The sequence below is a fragment of the Sitophilus oryzae genome, unplaced genomic scaffold (genome assembly GCF_002938485.1).
Source record: "Sitophilus oryzae breed Bouriz unplaced genomic scaffold, Soryzae_2.0 scaffold_1007_pilon_pilon, whole genome shotgun sequence".
NCBI lineage: Eukaryota > Metazoa > Arthropoda > Insecta > Coleoptera > Curculionidae > Sitophilus > Sitophilus oryzae.
This window is the reverse complement of record NW_022145624.1, coordinates 970,023-990,687: the sequence shown is the minus strand read 5'-3', so window position 1 is coordinate 990,687 and position 20,665 is coordinate 970,023. Positions and strand designations below refer to the sequence as shown.

The 20,665-nt window shown below is 31.4% G+C and overlaps 2 protein-coding genes across 3 annotated transcripts in view; both read right to left on the bottom strand.

Moving 5' to 3' along the window:
* The window catches only part of LOC115891628 (unconventional myosin-IXa), a 45,280-nt gene that overhangs the window by 17,844 nt on the left and 6,771 nt on the right, over nucleotides 1-20,665 (bottom strand). Inside the window, exons 2-3 of one of the 2 annotated variants that reach the window (XM_030912144.1) lie at nucleotides 19,635-19,774; nucleotides 15,442-15,509 (exon numbers count right to left, since the gene is read on the bottom strand). In XM_030912144.1, coding sequence (XP_030768004.1) covers nucleotides 15,442-15,509; nucleotides 19,635-19,756 — 190 coding nt within the window. In that variant the 5' untranslated portion in view covers nucleotides 19,757-19,774. Of the gene's footprint in view, nucleotides 1-7,221; nucleotides 7,460-15,441; nucleotides 15,510-19,634; nucleotides 19,775-20,665 lie in introns of those variants that run through there. The other variant, XM_030912153.1, reaches the window with a different exon arrangement.
* Nucleotides 10,962-12,582, bottom strand: LOC115891638. Its single transcript, XM_030912165.1, has 2 exons — nucleotides 12,230-12,582; nucleotides 10,962-11,275 (listed from the first exon to the last, which is right to left on the bottom strand). Exons 1-2 carry the CDS (start codon nucleotides 12,419-12,421, stop codon nucleotides 11,024-11,026), a joined length of 444 nt encoding a protein of 147 aa, XP_030768025.1. The 5' UTR covers nucleotides 12,422-12,582; the 3' UTR covers nucleotides 10,962-11,023.

The following is a 20,665-nucleotide window of genomic DNA, read 5'->3' as shown; positions in this document are numbered from 1 at the left end:
TCCGGTAACTTTCACAAACAATGAGATAGACCGCGGTACTGCTTTAGAATTAGCCAAGAATTATTGTCGATATTGTGTTATGGTAGGTACCAATAATTTCTATCAGTTGTGTACAGAATATACGGTCCACTGCTTGCTTAATTTATTGGATATTATCCTTTGTTTCAGTATTAATCATAATAATAATATATCTTCATTTCAGAAGTATATTTAGATGGGCTTAAAAAAATGTTTCTGTTAATTTTCACATACATTCATATAAATTTTTGGCACAACTTTCGTTTAGCTGAAATCTGTTATATAAAAAATGACTTTATATATGCGTTCTAGAAGGCGTTAGGAGTACAAATATACAAAAAATTTCCTGCGGAAATGCGTTATTTTCATTTTTCGAACTTATAGTATAGCCGAAATCTGTTACATCAAAACTAGTCTTCGGGGTGTGTTTTAGACATTTTTCTAAACATAAAAACATACAAAAATGTCTGCGGAAATTTTTTATTTTTATTTTACATAAAAAATGCTTTGACTTTAGAATAGCCGAAATCAGTTACATGAAAAATGAACTTATATTTGTTTTATACGAACTTTTACGAGTAAAGAAATACAAAAAATTCCTGCGGAAATGTGTCAATGTCATTTTGTCCACTTTGTTTTTCATATACATTTTTCAGTTTAGAAGCTTACGGGACCCGGAGGCGAATAGGGGTGCTGGGTGGGGTAAAACTTCTTTCGGAGGAATAACAATTCTTGTAGAATAGATAATATAGGTTCTTGTAAACTATAAGTACTTTGGAATGTTGTACTTGTTCTTGTTTTTTATTAAAGCTTTACGTAAATAGGGCTGATTCAAAACAAAAAATCATTGGATCATGCAATTTTCTTTTATATTTTAATAATTAACTGTGATTTTGCAAAAATATTAGATTGGTTAGCATTTGGGTTGTTTTGGTTAGCTTTTCTTTGTGGAGGGTGTTTCGCGAAGTTTAAACGCTTCTAAAAGGCAAAAATATATTTATTTTTTATATAACTGATTTCAGCTATTCTAAAGTCTATTAAATTTCTTCAAAAAATGGATACAGTTTATTTCCGCAGGAAAATTTTTATTTTCCTCAATTCGTGAATGCTTGTAAAAGGCAAAAATATATTTATTTTTTATATAACTGATTTCAGCTATTCTAAAGTCTAATAAATTTCCTTATAAAATGAAAACAGCTTATTTCCGCAGGAAAATTTTTGTGTTTAAATGTTTAGAAAAATATTAAAAATAAAACGCAAAATGTATTTTTTTTATAGCAGATTTCAGTTATTCTAACGTGCGAAATTTGGAAATTACGCATTTCCGCAGGAAAATTTGTGTTTTCCGTGGTTCACAGTAGCTTTTTAAAAACAAAAATTTTTTTTTTTTTCTTCTAATAACTGATTTCAGCTAAACGAAAATTGACCCGATTATATTTATTTATAAGCATATAACTAAAACCTCGATATGTGTTTACTAGTATTAAGCATCATCAAATAAGGACAGATTTCTATTCTACCTATATTCGATTTTATATTTTTGGCGATTGTAGTAGACATGTGGTCATACCAAATGCAAAGAACACCATTTAGTACGGCCTGATAATGTCGTTTCCCACGGTTAAGCAGCGTACTGCCTACAGAGAAATCAGACAATGCCCGTTTGTCATTATAAGCTGTTAGTTGTAGGTTGAAGTGCTCTCGATTCGTTTAATGTGTTTGAATAATTTTTTATATGCTAATTGTTGTATGTATTTAGCAATCTGATTAGTCATTTGTTGTCTTAGATTAAAAAAAAATGTTTTATGTGTATAATAAGTGCATATGCGCACGTAAAGCTCCAAAATATCTTTAAAAATCTACCTTCAAATTAGGAAAATTGTCATTGTCAAATTCGATGTCATATTTTGTTTACAATTTAAAGACACCAAATACAGTGAATTGTTTTTAGGGTTCCGTACCCAAAGGGTAAAAACGGAAACCTTATTACTATGACTTCGCTGTCCGTTCGTCCGTCTGTCAGAAAGGTCTATCTTATGAACGGTTATAGCTAGACAGATGAAATTTTTACAGATAATGTATCTATGTTGCCGCTATAAGAACAAATACTAAAAACAGAATTAAATAAATGTTTATAAATAAAAAAGTACTTTCACTAAACATTATCTTTTAAGTAAGAATTTTACATAGAATCTTTCAAGTCCTCGGTGGCCGCGTGGTTAAAGCTTTAATGCAGGTTCGAATCCTAGCCAAGGCGACTTTTTTTAATCGTTTTTTTTTTTAATTTTTGCATATTTTTACATATTTATTTTAAGCTTCTTAATAAAAGAGGTTTATTTAATACAATCTAATAAAAATAAATGTATTGCTCATGCATCTATAAGCCCACGGCCACACAGAAAGCGATTTTAGCGTTTTGCGTTTTTTGCGTCTCAAGCGCTTTTTGCTATTTTACCGTTTTAAGCGCTTTTGTCGATTTGTGTCCATTAATAACACGCAAAAGACGCGACAGGTCTGCAATTTCTATCAAGATGTCATTTAGTAACGTCGCGCGTCGCAAGCTCGTGGATTCCCGGCCCGTCCAACAATCAATCCTGTGAGAAAGAGATAGGCGAGATCGGCGCCGTTAGCGTTGAAGAGACGAAGATAAAAGATGTTGGCATTGAATTATGGACGGATTGGGGAATATATTCGGAGACAAACACAATCTACTGCTAGTGCCAGAGGTGTGTGTAAAAATAATAATTATTATTTATCATTTATTTTACGAATTTTAGTTTATATGTGTACAGTTTTTTATGTTGTAGTGTTGTGGTTAGTACTTGTTATAATTATAGTATAATATAATAAATAATTATAATTATATAATAGTATATAAATATTTCTAGTTACTAATGCAATTTTAGGACATGATTTATGAAACATTTTGGAGTGAAACTTCTTTACGCGCGCTGGGAGTAAACATTCAAGGCCGTGACCTACGAGCTAGCGAGACGGCCTTGACACACGAGCTAGTTGTAACGAAACGTGTTAACGGCTTAGAATACGTAGTGACGCGACGTGTATTTGTGAGCAGTCCACATGTTTATCAAAAATATTGATATTTTAATATAAATTTTGTAAAAGTGAATCAAATTATTACGTGTAAAAACCATTTGTAACACGTAAATAAAACTGTTATACGTAAAAAACTATTTTTTACGCGTATAAAACTATTTTTTATGCGTATAAAACTATTTGTTACGTGTAAAAATCTATTTGTTAAACGTAAAAAACTATTTTTTTACGCGTCAAAAACTTCTTGTTTCTGCTAAAAAACTTTTTTACGCGTATAAAACTGTTTTTTAAGTGTAAAAACTATTTGTTACACGTAAAAAACTATTTTTTACGCGCCAAAAACTTATTTTTTCTGGTAAAAAAAAATTACGCAAAAAAAATATTTTTTACGTGTAAAAAACTATTTGTTACACGTAAAAAACTATTTTTTTTACGCGTCAAAAACTTATTGTTTCTGGTAAAAAAATATTTACGCAAAAAAAAAAATTTTTTCGTGTAAAAAAAAATTTGTTACACGTAAAAAACAATTTTTATACGCGTCAAAAACTTATTGTTTCTGGTAAAAAAACTTTTTTACGCAAAAAAAAAAAATTTTTACGTGTAAAAAACTATTTGTTACACGTAAAAAACTATTTTTTTACGCGCCAAAAACTTATTGTTTCTGGTAAAAAAACTTTTTTTACGCATAAAAAACTATTTTTTTACGCGTAAGAAAATATTCCTTTAATTTATTACTTTTTCAACATTTCAAACTACATTTTTTCAAACATTTCCTTGAAATTTTTGAATTTAATATAATCTTCCTAAACAGTAGATGTTCTTTATAAAAATATTTTTCGATAATATCTTAAAATGAAAAAAATGCATACTATTTAATTTAATTTTTATTGCATTATTAAATATTACGTCCGCCTATGACGGGGTCTCATAGAAAACGCTAAAGACGCTACAGAAAACAAATTGATTTGTTTTCATTTGCGTTTTTTGCGAGACACGCCGAACGCTAGACACTTTTGGTGGGGCCACTCCTATATAATCCTGTTATATTGTTTTAGACGCAAAAGACGCTTCACGCGTAAAAAAACTTTTTTACGCAAAAAAAAAATTTACGTGTAAAAAACTATTTGTTACACGTAAAAAACTATTTTTTTACGCGCCAAAAACTTATTGTTTCTGGTAAAAAAACTTTTTTTACGCATAAAAAACTATTTTTTTACGCGTAAGAAAATATTCCTTTAATTTATTACTTTTTCAACATTTCAAACTACATTTTTTCAAACATTTCCTTGAAATTTTTGAATTTAATATAATCTTCCTAAACAGTAGATGTTCTCCATAAAAATATTTTTCGATAATATCCTAAAATGAAAAAAAATGCATACTATTTAATTTAATTTTTATTGCATTATTAAATATTACGTCCGCCTATGACGGGGTCTCATAGAAAACGCTAAAGACGCTACAGAAAACAAATCGATTTGTTTTCATTTGCGTTTTTTGCGAGACACGCCGAACGCTAGACACTTTTGGTGTGGCCACTCCTATATAATCCTGTTATTTTGTTTTAGACGCAAAAGACGCTTCACGCTAAAAACGCAAAAAAAGCTTTCTGTGTGGCTGTGCACTAAATGTTAGTAATGTATGGCAATAGCTTCTTTGATTTTAAAGAACATAACATAAATAAACATAACATACGTAAAAATTAAAGACAAATTAAAAATAATCATACAGAAAGTTTCAAGGTTTTTGGTTTTAACTTATTAAATAATTGTTATCAGCTAGTAATTGTTAATTTTGAAATTTGAAATTTGAAATTTTATAATGTCATTTTAACAGAACGTCAACGGTTTTTGTAGATGTATCTGTTTAAAAAAAAGTGGCATTTAAATATTTCAAATAGTTTTTTTTTCTTTATTCTTTGTATTTTTTTGCTGCCGATGACGGAAAGAGATAAACTTTCCGAAACGTCAAGCATTTTTTTGTCTGTTAGGCAAATTTGTTCATTTGTAAGCAACTGCTGACAATTATTAGTCTCCGTTTGGATTAACGTAGCAGTGTTTACAAAAAATAACTATTTTATTTAGTAACCCATATATGATCTTATTTTTATGCTAGACCGTATCTATATTTACTTATTTCACTGAGGTACTACCTAGCCGACAAGGATGACCGACTCTCGCCTCAGGTCGGATCAGGTTGAATACTACCACTCTCCTTTTCTAATAACGCTGGTAAAAAAGAGACAGGTAGGTACAGAACCTGAGGAATTATTAGTACCGACCAATTAGGTACGACCGTCGTTAATTTTTGAATGGAGCACGTTTTTTTTTCCTCTCGAGATGGTTCTCTCGATTCAAAATGCGATCGGGCTACTTGAGGTCAACATTTCTCGGTACCGATTGGTCAGTTTTCAATTTGGGGTACTGAATTGGCTGGTAGTACCAATTCAGAGAATGTTTCAACTAAAACGGAAGTTTAATAAACATATATTTTCTTTAAGATCCATTTAACTTCTCTCTTAGTTTTTTAACAAAATATTCGCCGGACCTCGTCATAGGTACTGCATTTTGTAATTACAATACATTTTAGAGAAGGTAGAGATAATTGTATCTTTTCTGGGGGTATCTGTCTACAACTTATTGACCACTGTAAAATACCCTTTATGTAAGCGCATTAGTACAAAGAAGGAAGACAAAAAAATTGAATAATTTATTGTATGTTAAAATATGAAATTTCTTCCAAAGAGAAAATCTTCATCTATTTTATGTCTGTTTTAGCATCATTTTGGTTTTAGTCGTTATTTTTTCCTAAGGTAACATAATTTCAAATTGATTCAATTCAAACGAAGGAAATTGTTGAATGACAGACCATTTGACAGACAAACTGTCTGAGTAACGAACTGTCAATCATAATGACAGTCGTCTGATCACTTATGCATCATGACCCATTAATAGTTATTTATTATATTATAAGTGCTTTATGGAGCATTTCATCCACGCAAAAAAGTTTAAATAAAAAAACTACGTCTAGCGATTGACCGCACCAAAATTATCTTCAATTGTCATCCCCAGCCGTCTTTGACACCGTTTTTTTTCGATTATTCGGTAGTTAGAGCCTTTAATTTTCTTAAGAGGAAAAATACAACTAAAACACGAATATAATACGTTTTATCCACAAACACATCATAGGAAAAATTAGCAGCAAGCGTTTTTTTTAAATCAAATTACAGAGAGCGTTTGTTGTTATGGTAACTATGTTGTTTAACACTGATACAAACAAAAGCTTGACAAAAGTAAAATTCATAGCATTCGCTCGAGTCGTTTAGAATTTACAAACGAATTTTAAAAAACCACGAAAAAATATAAGAAGATAATATTGGTATTCTTGCAGCAATTTTTGCGGAATTTCGGAAGAAGGAACTGCCTATTTACTGCCTGCAGCGAAGTCTAGAGAACAAATTTTTAGTGGAATAAAGATATTTTGACCTACTAGTGGATAAAATATAATTTTAAACGCTTCATCTGAGTATATAAAGCTCATGTTATTAAATGAATGTGAATATATCATTTTTTTCTATAGCAACTGTTAAAATTGCCTTATATCTATCAAAAATGGTAGATAAAATAGTACTTCAACCGCAAGGGTAGATTAAATGATACTTTAACAGCGAGGATAGGTTAAAAACTTTATTTCTTCTCGCACGATTTTTAATTGCTTCCATTTTTGAAAGTTTTTGTATTTCTTTTCATAAATTATTCGGGATTTGGAATGGAAGTAGTTCGGATATGGCGTTTGTCGTCTCAGCCTGAATATCTGTTGGTTACTTAAAACTGACAACTAAAGAGACAGCTTTATTTATTTGTCAAATTACATAGAAACCAACGCCAACCCAGCACAATATTTTTTCTACTCGTAATAAATCCCTTGAAATAATAATTTCTGAATATTGTTTTATACACGACGATAAAATTGCATTATTCATCGCTCGCGAATTAATCTCTTCCCCTAGACGATAAAATACCTTTTTATCGTCTTGTATAAAAAATAACTATTATTATCATTAACAACATATTTAGGCCATAACTACGCTACACCACTGTACAAAAACAAGGCCCTCTATTCTCGCATTCCTCGTTCTTTCTCTACCTTGCAGCTTCTTCTCCGTCTCCCAGAACTTCTGCAGTTCCGTAAAGTACTTGTCCAAAATGAACACCTTGCTCAAACCCAGCGTAGCCATTCTCAACAGTACCAGCGCCTAAATTGGCACCTTTTTTCAGACATAATAGCACTGCACTGGCACTAGATCAGTCATAGAAACATAAAAATTAGACAGAAAGTCGCGTGTTAAGGTAGTACTTCGGTGGTACCTCGGTTGCACTGACTAAGACCGGTCCAAACGGTGGTGACCGCCTTCGACGTTTACCTGTGCCCCACGAGCCGCGGCGTTGCCGCTTTTTGCACAACAAAAATGCCGTTAACAGAGCTTTGGAGTGTGTGTGTGTTCGGGTCCTGAGGCTTGTCACGTTTGAAACAGGGATGTTTCATAGTCTAATCATTTTATGCTAGTCAAAAATGCTTTTATCTTTTATTTAAAGAGAAGAACAATGTATTCACCATCGCCATTTCAAGCTTATCCAACCATTTCCAATGATGGTGTAGCCAGAGCTACAAACTCACGGAATACTGAAGTCTTTTTTGATTTAAATCATCTTTAATCATTTTTTCTGTAAATTTCTGGTATTAAAGATCCTGAGCTGTATATTAGTTGTCCCAAAACGACGTAATTTGGTATGTAAAATTATACGGGAATATCATTGGTCGTCATTTCCAAGCCAACAAGACGCCGTTTTTTTCAATCATGCGGTATATCTCCCAAGATGATGATGATTAACAATCAAATATGCACTGCAGCATCATTATAATTAACTAGCGTGTACCCGCGACTTCTTTCGCGTCGAATTAATCATTTGTAATGGTGATGATAAAGCAAAGCAAGAATTTCCATTAACATACAAACTGGATAAAATTAAATAAAAAAAAGCAATATGGCGATATTATTATATAACTTGGTAAGCCAAAAATCAGTTTTAAACGTCAAGCAGTTTAAACAGAATCGTGATTACTCAATTGTCATATTTCATGAAACACCCTGTATAAATTTTTAAAAAATCTTAAAATATGTAAAACAACAAAATAAAATATACGTGTTTAAGAGTTTTTCCGAAAAACTCACCGGTTTTTAAATAAAAAATATTATTATTTTTGGGGGGGTTTCACCCCCTTTGAATTAGAGTTTCGAAAAATCCTTTCTTATCGAACCTCTACACCCTAAAGTCAATCCGTTTTCCAAAAATCAGCTTTCTACGTCAAGCGCTTTAAGCAGGATCATGATTAATCAATGGCCAGATTTTATGAAAAGCATTCTATACATTTTTAAAAAAAATCTTAAAATATTTAAAAAAACAAAATAAAATATACGTCTTAAAGCGTTTTTTTCGGAAACTTGGCCGTTTTCTAAGAAAAAAAAATTTTAATGTTTGAGTGGTGGTTTCACCCCCTTGGAACTGGAATTTCGAAAAATCCCTTCTTATGGAACCTCTACACCCTAGAATCAACCTGTATGCCAAAATTGAGCTTCTTACGTTGAGTGGTTTGAGCAGGATCGTGATTAATCAGTGTGTTACTTAAGGATTTTATATATTAGTATAGATTAACATAAACTATCAAAAATTATGACATGATTTTGATGATTTCTAATAAAAATAAATGGTGCATTTACATGCATAATTGTAGAAATTTTAATTCTTGACAGCTAGGAATGCACTGAACGTTGTAGTGCAGCGAAAGAGATTTAAAACTCATTTTTGCACAACCGATCATAGTTTTATGTATCGCTTCTGCTGCACTACAATGTTCAGCACTTTCCCAGTCGTGAGCTATGCGTCATACAAAAAAAATCCTTATACAGTAGTTGTCGAGAATTAAATCCTCTACAACTTTGCTATTGAAATATGCCCCATATTTTTATTAAAAATAATCGAAAAATTGAAAAAAACGGTTTGTGCCAAAAATTTTCAAAATTTATGTTAATGAATAGCTATAAACAATATTTATTTACACAATCACCTAAACACAACTTGTAGAGAATTTAATTCTCTCAAAATTTGTTCATTACATTTTTTGTCGAAAAATTGGTCTATTTCAGAGAAATTATCATTTTTATGTTTTTCAAGAACTCTAGGGTTACTCGTCTATTCGCCTGTTGATGTCTCCATTTAAAACCTATTATAAATAATAAAAAAAAGCGTGAGAGATAGCTTTGAAATGACCGCTGATACTTTGTACGTAAATTTATATGGTTGGTGTCATCAGTAATAATTTCCAAGCCAACTTGACGCCGTTTTTTTCGATCATACAGGGTGGTGCTTCTCACAGATCGCAGAAACTCCAAGGAGAACGATATCGACAGTTTGTATTGTAATTAAATTTTTAGAGCATATGTAGGTCAACTTAGAGCATTTTTAACAAATATATAGAGTTCTACAGGGTGTCCCCAAGAAAATTTGTAATAATTACACTATAGGTACATATTTATATTAAGTAATTGATTCAAGAAAAAAAATAAATGGGAGTTTCAATAAAGAAGCATATGATTAAAATGTTAGGTTTTTGACATAGTAACATTAAATTTCAATAAAAGCTACCAATATTGTATTTTACTAATTTGGCACCTATGTTGAAGTAATGTCAGACATGTCAATTTTATCAAATTACAAACATCTGTATACTAACACTGAATCATAAAAATGAAAATATCTAGCAAAGTCTTAGTCTGAGAAGCAGACACCTTTACTAGATATATATTCCTCTATTGATTAACAAAATAATATACTGGGTATTCCATTTAAAATAAAGGAGTACCTTGCTTTCAAAGTTGATCAATGTTCAGTATTCATTTTGTCTCACCCTGTATAACTCTTCGAATCAAGTTTTAATTTTGTTTAAAGTACAATTATTAGGTTATTTTAACTCCATATCGAACTATACAGGGTAAAAATAATCCTACAAACGGCTCAAAAAATATGTTTCAATGAAAAATGTCGATCTGTATTCTTAATGATTTGAAAGTACATATGCAAATAAAAACAATACTATTACTATAATTATTATTCGATAAGCTTAAGACATGTAATAGCAGTCTGTAAATTATGTCTTAGCAACAGTGTAAAGTTTGTTATTTCTTTAAAGACAGATTATGGTTGGTATCTAATAGAGTTCTAGAATTTAAAGCTGAGACAGCACGACTGCTAGCTCCTTTCCATCTGACCTTTTGGCACCTACCGCAGACTTACCTGGGCCGGCCACGTTGCCAAACTTACAGAAAATCGCAAATTAAAGGACAATCCAAAAAAATATGTTTTTTTTTAGAATAAAAGTGTGTCTTTGGTTGGTCTATTTTATCATATAATTATCTATAATTGTGTATAATTTTATTTAATAATATTTCGTGGTATAATGTTGATAAATACGTTGTTGCCTGGCGCATTCGTCATTTCTTAAAAGATTTAAAGATATTGCGCTTTTAAAATATCTCAATCAACTCAAGAACGGTTGAATCTTTTTATTCGCCATTTTGTCAAGAAAATCAAAAAGGTAATATTGCAACTAACCAAAAGTTGTCATTTTTTTTTTGGTAATATGGAAAATTTCAAGAACTTCATATTTTTTTCTTTATTTTTTTTTTTAATTTTTTAGATAAATTTTTAAAAGTTTATATATATTACATAATCGAGTTTTTAAATTTTCATTTCACAGGCAACTTTGACGCTGTATTTTTTTCAATAGATAAAATCATCAAATCTTTTTGAATAAAAAACATCCAAAAATATGTATAGATATCTATTTTTATTTCAAAAATATTTTGATTACATACATATTACGTATAATTTTAATCAGTGGCAACAGAATCTATAGTTTTGTTCCTTGTTTCAAGATTTTCAACAGATTTTTCAACATTTTTCAACGTTTTCGTTGCAACATTTTCAACGTATATGTCTGAATCCCAATCAAGTTCTTCAGTAGCTGACGACTCAATAAAAATGATAGCTACGTCTTCACCTATACCGCCTCCAATCAAGTAAACGTTTCCATTAGTGTTGATTGTGACACAAGTAATTTTCTCTGCTCCTTGCCAGCCAATCTAAAATCAGAACTATTTTAAAAAATTACGAAAATTAATAATCTATACTAATATATAAAATCCTTAAGTGACTGACTCACTGATTAATCACGATCCTGCTCAAACCACTCAACGTAAGAAGCTCAATTTTGGCATACAGGTTGATTCTAGGGTGTAGAGGTTCGATAAAAAGGGATTTTTCGAAACTCAAATTCTAAGGGGGTGAAACTATCCCTCAAATATTACAATATTTTTTATTTAAACAACGGTCAAGTTTCCGAAAAAACTCTTAAACACGTATATTTTATTTTGTTGTTTTACATATTTTAAGATTTTTTAAAAATTTATACAAGGTGTTTCATAAAATATGACCATTGAGTAATCACGATTCTGCTTAAACTGCTTGACGTTTAAAGCTGATTTTTGGCGAATGGATTGACTGTGGGGTGTAGAGGTTCGATAAGGAGGGGTTTCTGGAATCTCAAATTCCAAGAGGGTGAAAACGCCCCTCAAATATCACAATATTTGTTATTTAAAAAACGGTTAGTCTTTCGGGAAAACGCTTGGACAGGCATAATTTATTTTGTTTTTTTACATATTTTGAAATTTTTTAAAAAATCGTACAGGGTGTTCCAAAAAGTTGGGTAATTTCTTAACCACGATTTTGCTTAAACTGCTTGACGTAAAAAGCTTATTTTTGGCAAACGGATTTTTTGAAAGTCAAATTCCAACGGGATGAAACTACCCCTCAAATGTTACCATGTTATATAATAATATCGCCATATTGATTTTTCTCACGCTGACATAAATGTCAGAAAATTTTATCCATTTGTATGTTAATGAAAATTCTTGTTTTGCTTTATCATCACCATTACAAATGATTAATTCGACGTAAACGAAGTCGCGGGTACACGCTAGTAAGCTTATATTAATTCAGTAAGAAATAAATTATAAAATATTACTACACATACTTACTGTATAATTTCTGCTACCCAATTCATTGATGCACGTTTTCGAGTAAATCACTCTCCTATAACGAGAAACATCATCACAATCACCAAATTCATAAGGTTTCAGACCAACATCGGCACATCCATCCGAATCAGCGGACAGCGCTTGTTGTTGTAGGACAACTGCGGTCAAAAACAGCACTAACAAGAACCCCATTGTTGTACTAATATAATAACAACCTTAAATGAGCTAAAGGATTTGAAATTTTAAATTGCACTTAACACACCATCAACTGATTTAACAATATAATGTTATTTATTTCGTTTTGTGCTATACGTAGTTGTCTGGGAGTTTGTGAGATTAAATAGGATTATTTGGAAAATTAGTCGATATAAATTTAAAAAAAAATAGAAGTATTTACTTATTTTTAGATAGAGATTGTTTGTATCGATGAGATAAACAGGAAACTTGTGATACTGCATCATAAAAATCCCCATTTGGCGATTAACTTTTGATATTGAATTAGTATATAAATATATATTTTATGTTCGTGTAAGCTAAGATATATAAATAACAATAATAGGTATTAGAAATATAGTTTATTTATTTATCGTATGGCAAGCACATCGTTTAACAGATATTACAAAATAATACACGTAAAAATATAAACAATACAAAAAGATATAAAATATATAAATATAAAAAGAACACGGTAATAAAAAGAACACGGTAAGAAATATAGTAAGATGTTTTGACTTATTCATTATACAGTATGTTCCTGGAAGTCCTAAAAATCAAAACGCGTTAAAAAGTACCGTATGATCAAAAGAAAACGGCGTCCAGTTGGCTTGGAAATGACGATCAATGACGTTCCTCTTATAATTTTACAAATAAAATGGTAGCAATCTTCATTTTATAGCTATTGCTGACGCAGTTTTTTAAATCATATTGTATATGTATATTCAGAAGAATGTCTTAATTTTTCTTATCGTCTGAATGTGAATATTATACAGGGTGGCGCCTTTCATACGCCGCGGAGGCTCCAAGGAGAACGACAGTTTGTATTGAAATGAAATTTTGTGAGCATATGTAGGTTATTTTAGAGCACTAAAAATATAGAGAGTTCTACAAATACAAAACTCGATCAACTAATGTCGACAACATGAGACAAAATCATTGTAGCTGCTTTTCGAGGTAAACTCCACATATGCCTTTAAAAATGAAAAGATCCTTGTGAAAAGACAATCATTTTATGCAGTAAACAGGAAAGGAAGCATTTTGAGCATTTGATTTCATCTAGCTAATTTTTGTCGCGTAATTATATTATTTTTTATTAAATTAACAAAAGGTATATCACACAGCCACCTAGATTTTTTCAAATAATAAATTAAACTAACGCAAAATCATAAAAATTAAAATATATGGGAAAATCTTTGTCTGAGAAATAGGCAACCATAATATTATTTTTTGATGATATATAAATTCCCCATTGAACACCGGAAAAATATACTGGGTGTTCCATTTAAAATAAAGGGGTAACTTGGTTTTAAAAGTGACTAATGCTCCATATTAATTTTGTCTCCCCTTGTATAACTTTTCGGATCAAATTTCAATTTGGTTTAACATACAATGGTTACTGTAATTAAATATCAGACGATACAAGGTCAACTAAAATTTAGGTAGCTTTTATCGAAATTTAAAATTTTTTCTTCATTTTCACAAAATGTGAAATATGTCAAAATCCTTAGGTTTTAGGTATATACTCCTTTAATAAGCTCACCTTTATTTTTCTCCCAGAATTCGAAAATCAATTAATATATAGGGTGTTCCTTTACAAAAAACACAACTTTGATATGTAATTTTTTTGGGGACACCTTGCAGATCTCTCTATATTTTTAAAAAGTGCTCTGAATTAACCTACATATGCTCACAAAATTTCATTCCAATACAAACTGTCGTTCTCCTTGGAGCCTCCGCAGTGTATGAGAGAGGCGCCACCCTGTACAGGGTTGTTCACTACATACGACACGGAGTATTGTAGCTAAACGGCTAGATTTTTACAAATTGTAAGTTTTGGGTTCGTTGAAGGACTATTAGAGCTACAATTTAAAAATATTTTTACAAGATACAGAGTGTCCCAAATAAATAAAAAATATCAAAGTTGTATTTTTTTAAATGGAACACCCTATATATTATTACATTTTTAGTTTCTACGATTAAAATAAAGGTAAATTTGATTAAGGTTTATTACACTTAAACCTTACCGTTTTCGAAATATCTTCAATTTTGTGAAATTGCAGTATAAATTTTAAGGCTTCATTTCTCCGAGGGTATCAAAGTTTTTAATACTAAATATTTACTGAAATTTATTTATTGATCAGTTATTGTATTGCAATAATAAAAACTTTACTACCTTATACAGAGTGTCTAAAAATTTATTTTAAATAATGACTAGCTTTAAACGGCAATAACTTGTTTAATTTAAATGGAACACCCTGTATATTTTATGCGAATCAGATGCACAATTTAATTGTCTATCAAATTGTATTATACCATTTTTTACCTATCTCTTCAAGTTTCCGTAGAAAATGCATTTTCTTGTAATTTAGAACTCATTTATAAATATACCCATGGAATACTGACATTTTAGATTATTTTTAAAGATGTACCAAATGTTTAAAGAGTACAGATACTATTATTGTCGATATAGTTCGTTTATTTCATTAAAAAATAAAAAAAAACTGTTTATATATTTGTTAAAGAGGACCAATTAATATGATTTCAGTATTCAAACTACATTAATTGACTGTTTGCGTTGATTAATAATAATTGATATAAAAAAATATTCTTTCTTGTCGACCCGATATACGTCTTGAAACTACGATTCAACACTCCGTATATTATAGCTTAAGTATTTTAAATAAATAACTCACGAACTGAGAAGAAATAAAAAGAACGAAACAGTACTGAGTACTGAATAAAATAGCCCCGTTTATGCGGCTAAGCTCCAAATGTATAAATCTCCATCTGTAAAGGAATCCATCTGGACGTCACGATATAATAAAGCCAAAGGGTTACAATGACACATGCCTCATGCAAATGCACCCGAGCCGAACTGCATATTTACTTTGCGCGAGGATTTTCAGCGAGTTATAGATCTTGCGGAGGATTTATCGGTACGAACGCGTACTTTAACGTGTGTGTTCGACCTTTACATGCGTCGCGTCAGTACTTACGATGTCCTTTTCGAAAATCACGCAGAAACTGGACCAGGTTCTCGTGCAGGAGTTGCTTCTCTTGGTACCTGCAAAGAGACAAAAAAATATAAGTTTATTTCTTACTGAATTAATTGATAATAAGAAAGTCCATCTACTATTCGTTGATCTAAAGTTCGTAAAAGCGTACGAACGCTTGTTAAACTACTACTACTACTACTGCCATTACTCGCTGACGAGTATTTGACACGCATTAAAAGATGGTCACGCAAGGCGTTTTCTTTCATGAGCTTTTCTGTGACTAAAAAACGGACATTCAAAAATTTCATTGCTTTATTGCCTCTTTACTTTTTGATTGTCGCTGTTAACTGAGCTTACAATTCTTGATTGAGTTCTATTGTGAGCTGCTTCTCCTCACTCATTCTGCATGTTAATGCCCTTTTCGTGAAAAATGTCCTTGTACCTTTTCAGTTGTCCATCCGGCCTCCTCTTAACGTCTACAAGCTCACCGTAAAGCAGTGATTTTGGTATGCGGTTTTCTTGCATTCTGCATACGTGACCAGCCCATCTTAAGCGGGATTTTGTAACCATGGCTTCAATACTCTCGCAGTTAGCTTTTTCAAGAACCGATACGTTTGAGACATGATGGAACCACCGGATTCTTAAGGTGTCTCTGTTGCAACTTGTTTAATGCGTTCATATGTCGGTGGTACGGCATCGGAACCCAGGTTTCGCTCCCATTTAACATGGTGGGGATAATAATTGCTCGGTACACTTCAAGTTTCGTTTTTGTACTCAAGTCATGATTGTAGAAAACCCTATCTTTTAATTTCCAGAATGCTCTTGAGGCGCTGCTAATCCTGTGCTGAATTTCAGAGTCAATATTTATCCGAAATCAAACTGCCGAGGTAATTGAATTCCGCCACATATTACAGTAGTTCTTCTCTGATTTTTATAGCATATTGTTTTGATCTTCCGGTGGAGTGCACATGATTTTGGTTTTGTCGATGTTTAGCTTAAGGCCCAAAGCCTCGTATGCCCAGGTATATGTGTTCAACATCTCTTGTAATTGTTATATACGTTACGCACAATACTCGAATTCGGGTAATGCCCGAAAAAAATGCACAGAACTAGTTTTGAGCAAAAAATATTTCCCAAACCCGAAATTGAACATTTAAACGGGTATTGCGCATTACAAAATAGTGAAAACTAGTATTGTGCATTTTGAATTGTGCAAAACTAGTTTGGTGCATTTCAAAATGACCAATACTAGTTTTGCTCGTTTTCTTTAAATAAGACGGCAAAAAGTAGGGTTGGCAGTTTGTTTAGGTTTTAAAGGATTCTTATTTTGGTTTTGTTGTTGGTGGAAATACGCAATACTTGGTAAAATAAAATATAAAAATGCAAGAAAAAATGGAAGCCGAGTTCGAAATTCAAGTAAGTCAGTTGATGATGGCTAAAACACAGAAACATAACCTTATATCGAAAAACCAATACCTAACGATATTGACTGAAGTTAAGGAGGCAAATTTACTAGGCACTGGGCTAACGGATTATGTTTTGTCCAATCAAAAAAGAATAGAAGCTACCACAATGCAATTAAGAGATCGCCTTATGAGGCCATGTTTGGGCGTGCCCGAAGAAATGGTCTAAAGGACACAGAGTTACCCCAGGATCTAGTGGATTCCTTGGAGTCTGAAGGTGACCTCGAAAACTTGCTTAATGATGTCACTGAAGTTCAGTATGCTACTGAAGAAAATTTGACTGAAAATACAGAAGCTGTAACAGGTTTTGATGAAACTTATGGAGAAGAACTGCAAGTGGATATTGTCGATAAAGAAATGATAAATACGGGTACAATCCAGACCATTATTAAAGATAAAAAAATGAAAATAAGGCCAATAAAGATGTGTCAGCCTCTACTGTAGATGTAGAAACTGAAAGCCTAATCATGAGTGTAAATGAAGTTTCGTTATGCATTGTCTGGAAAGAATTTATCGCAGCTGTAGAAAACTGCTCAAAGTGTAATGGAAAAATTCATGCCACCTGTAGTATTTTAAAAGTAATCCATGAATTTGAGTCAGAATTTCAATGTTTTCTATGCCAACGTTCCTGTGAAATAACTACAAACAGGGAACATGCTAAAAGAGGTTTGGAATTACAAACAATTTACAGCCCTAATTGGGGACAATGTTCTTGTTCGAATACCAGACGTAGATCGAGGAAGATTAGCACCACGAAATGTAATGGCAGTTGTACAAACCGCTGATGATGGATTTACCAATTAGCAACAAAGACTGGAGTTTTACAGAAACTTTATTGTAGAAATGAGTTTCAATTAACTGATAATAATTTTTTTATTGACAACAACAATATTAGCGAACGGAAATATCACTTAGAACTGCATCTTCCGATATATCCGGATCTAGTCAAGGTTTTATTTCATGCATGTGTATAAAAAATGTATTAATAGAGAGTGTTCGTGTAGAAAAAATAATGTTATTTGCAACTCTAAGTGCCACCATTCAAGTTCCTGTTCAAACAAATAATATAATGCTACTGTATAAATATTCATATATATATATAGGTACCTATATTATTATGTATTTATCCATTTATAAAATATTTATTAATAAAGTTTTATTATTTTATTGTGAGTTTAATCATATTTGAATCAAACACATTCATAAACAATCCATCCTTTGTGTTAGAGCGTTATTGATCAAATAGGACAAATAAAACTAGTATTGGACATTTTGAAATGCACCAAACTAGTTTTGCGCAATTCAAAATGCGCAATACTAGTTTTGACTATTTTGTAATGCGCAATACCCGTTTAAATGTACAATTTCGGGTTTGGGAAATATTTTTTGCTCAAAACTAGTTCTGTGCATTTTTTTCGTGCATTACCCGAATTCGAGTATTGTGCGTAACATATATATAATAGACAAGGGGCTAAAAGAACGAGAGCTCGAAGACGACCTCTGGCTAGATAAGGAGCAATGGCGACTTGGCATAGAGTGGCTCAAAAAAGTGTGAGTGGCCCTGGATGATTTTTTTTAAATGGAACACCCTGTATATTATTACATTTTTGGCTTCCTTTCCGATCACTTTACATAACTCTAAGATATGAATAAATACATTTTGATAGTTTCAGAGATATTAAAAAATAAATCGAAAATATATTTTTTTCAGCCCTTCTTAAAAAAATTATTAAAAATACGAGAACTGTTCTGAAAACAAAACTGTATTAGATATTTACTTTAGATGGTCTGTACTTACTTTGCTATAAATATGAAAATCCTAAATTATACAGGATGTTCAAAATTCTACGCCAGACTTTCTAAAATATAAAATAATTTTTCTTCGTTTTTTTAAATGGAACACCATGTATATTATTTTTTCAATAGACGGAGAATTAAAAAATGAACATTTTTTGTATTTAGAGTATTTCAAAATTTTTAACGGTTTCGCAGATATTTGCGGTTTTATGTTTCATATGGCCATTTTCCACGGCAAATTTTTATCAAAGCCACCCAATAATTTTTCTCTTGTATTTTAGCATTGAAAGCGCCATATGAAATAATACTGCGGTTATCTGTAAAACCGTTAAAAATTTTGAAATACTCTAAATACAAAAAATGATCATTTTTAAACTCTCCATCTAATAAAAAAATAATATACAGGGTGTTCCATTTAAAAAAAACAAAGAAAAAATATTTTATATTTTAGAAAGTTTGGCGTAGAATATTGAACATCCTGTATGAATTACGATTACCATCTTTATAGCAAAGTAAGAACAGACCATCTAAAGTAAATACCTAATACCGTTTTGATTTCAGAACAGTTCTTGTATTTTTAATAATTTTTTTAAGAAAGGCTGTAAAATATATATTTTTGATTTATTTTTTAATATCTTTGAAACTATGGAAATATATTTATTTATATCTTAGGGTTATGTAAAGTGATCTGAAAGGAAGCCAAAAATGCAATAATATACAGGGTGTTCCATTTAAAAAAAATCGTCCAGGTCCGCTCACACTTTTTTGAGCCACCCTATAGAAGTTAAAATATTTTCCTGAAATACATCCTGGTACATACCTTAGGTTTGCACTAAAACAAAATTCTCAAGTTTTTTATTCTAGGAGCTACAGATGCCCGACGCACTATTGCCGGACCCTGTATAATACAAAAAAAAATATCAACATACCTACCTACAGAAAAATTCAGATTTGATATTGTGAGTGCGCAGAAAATAATCGTATGTCTCAAAAAGCTGAAGAAGTCTGTAGAGGGCAAAGGAACTCTGCTCATAGGTTTCATCAGGTAGAAGCATAATATTCTTTCATGGTGTCTGGAAAAAAACATAAAATTCAGATCCGTATTTTAGATTTTTAGATACAACTCTTTCAAAAACTATTCAAAATATCCCCTAGTTGTAAAGAACAATGTCAAATACAAAAATCATATTCAAAAACCTTTAATCTACCTATTTGAGTTTCAGAAATAATTTTTTTAGTATTGAAAATACTTCTGGCCGCGTTTATATGGGACCCATCTTTGAAAAAACGACATGCTAGAGGCGACATGGAATTCAATAACCTGCCTAATCAACTTGTCAACACGTAACTCGATAGCTGAATAGAGCAAGGCCGTCCGAAGGCCGAAATGAGGTCTTATTAGTGTGGGCCAACTATTTTATGGATATGGATGTTTAGTCCATTTGGATGTAGTCCATGTAAATTTAGGCTATTAGGACCGATATTTTTTTATATGATAATTATTTTTTTAATTAACAACTTAGGACAAAGAAAAAGCTTGCATGGTTTCCACCGCCAACGTAAAACAAATGAATTCAAGGCGGTGCCAAATATTTATTGGGATAAGTTTTTATCGTTTAAATATTGTTGTAAATAATAATTATCATTTAATTAGTGCTAACTTATTAAATTTCACAACACGGCGAAATTTCAACAAAATCGGCTAACGGATCTTTGAGATATTAATAAAAAAGGTCTTGACACCCCTGTATCTTTAAAATACCTTGACACCCCTGTATCTTTAAAATTATACATTTCCGGACATATGTTTATATGAACTTTTTACCTTAAAAACACTCAAAGAATCACCTCCTGAAGTTTGGCCAGATACTTAATTAACGTCCTGTATTTAAAAATGGCTAGCTAGTGATTTAGTAAGCTATGTCTATTTTAACAGGCAACGGAGGTAGTCGTAGGTGGGACAC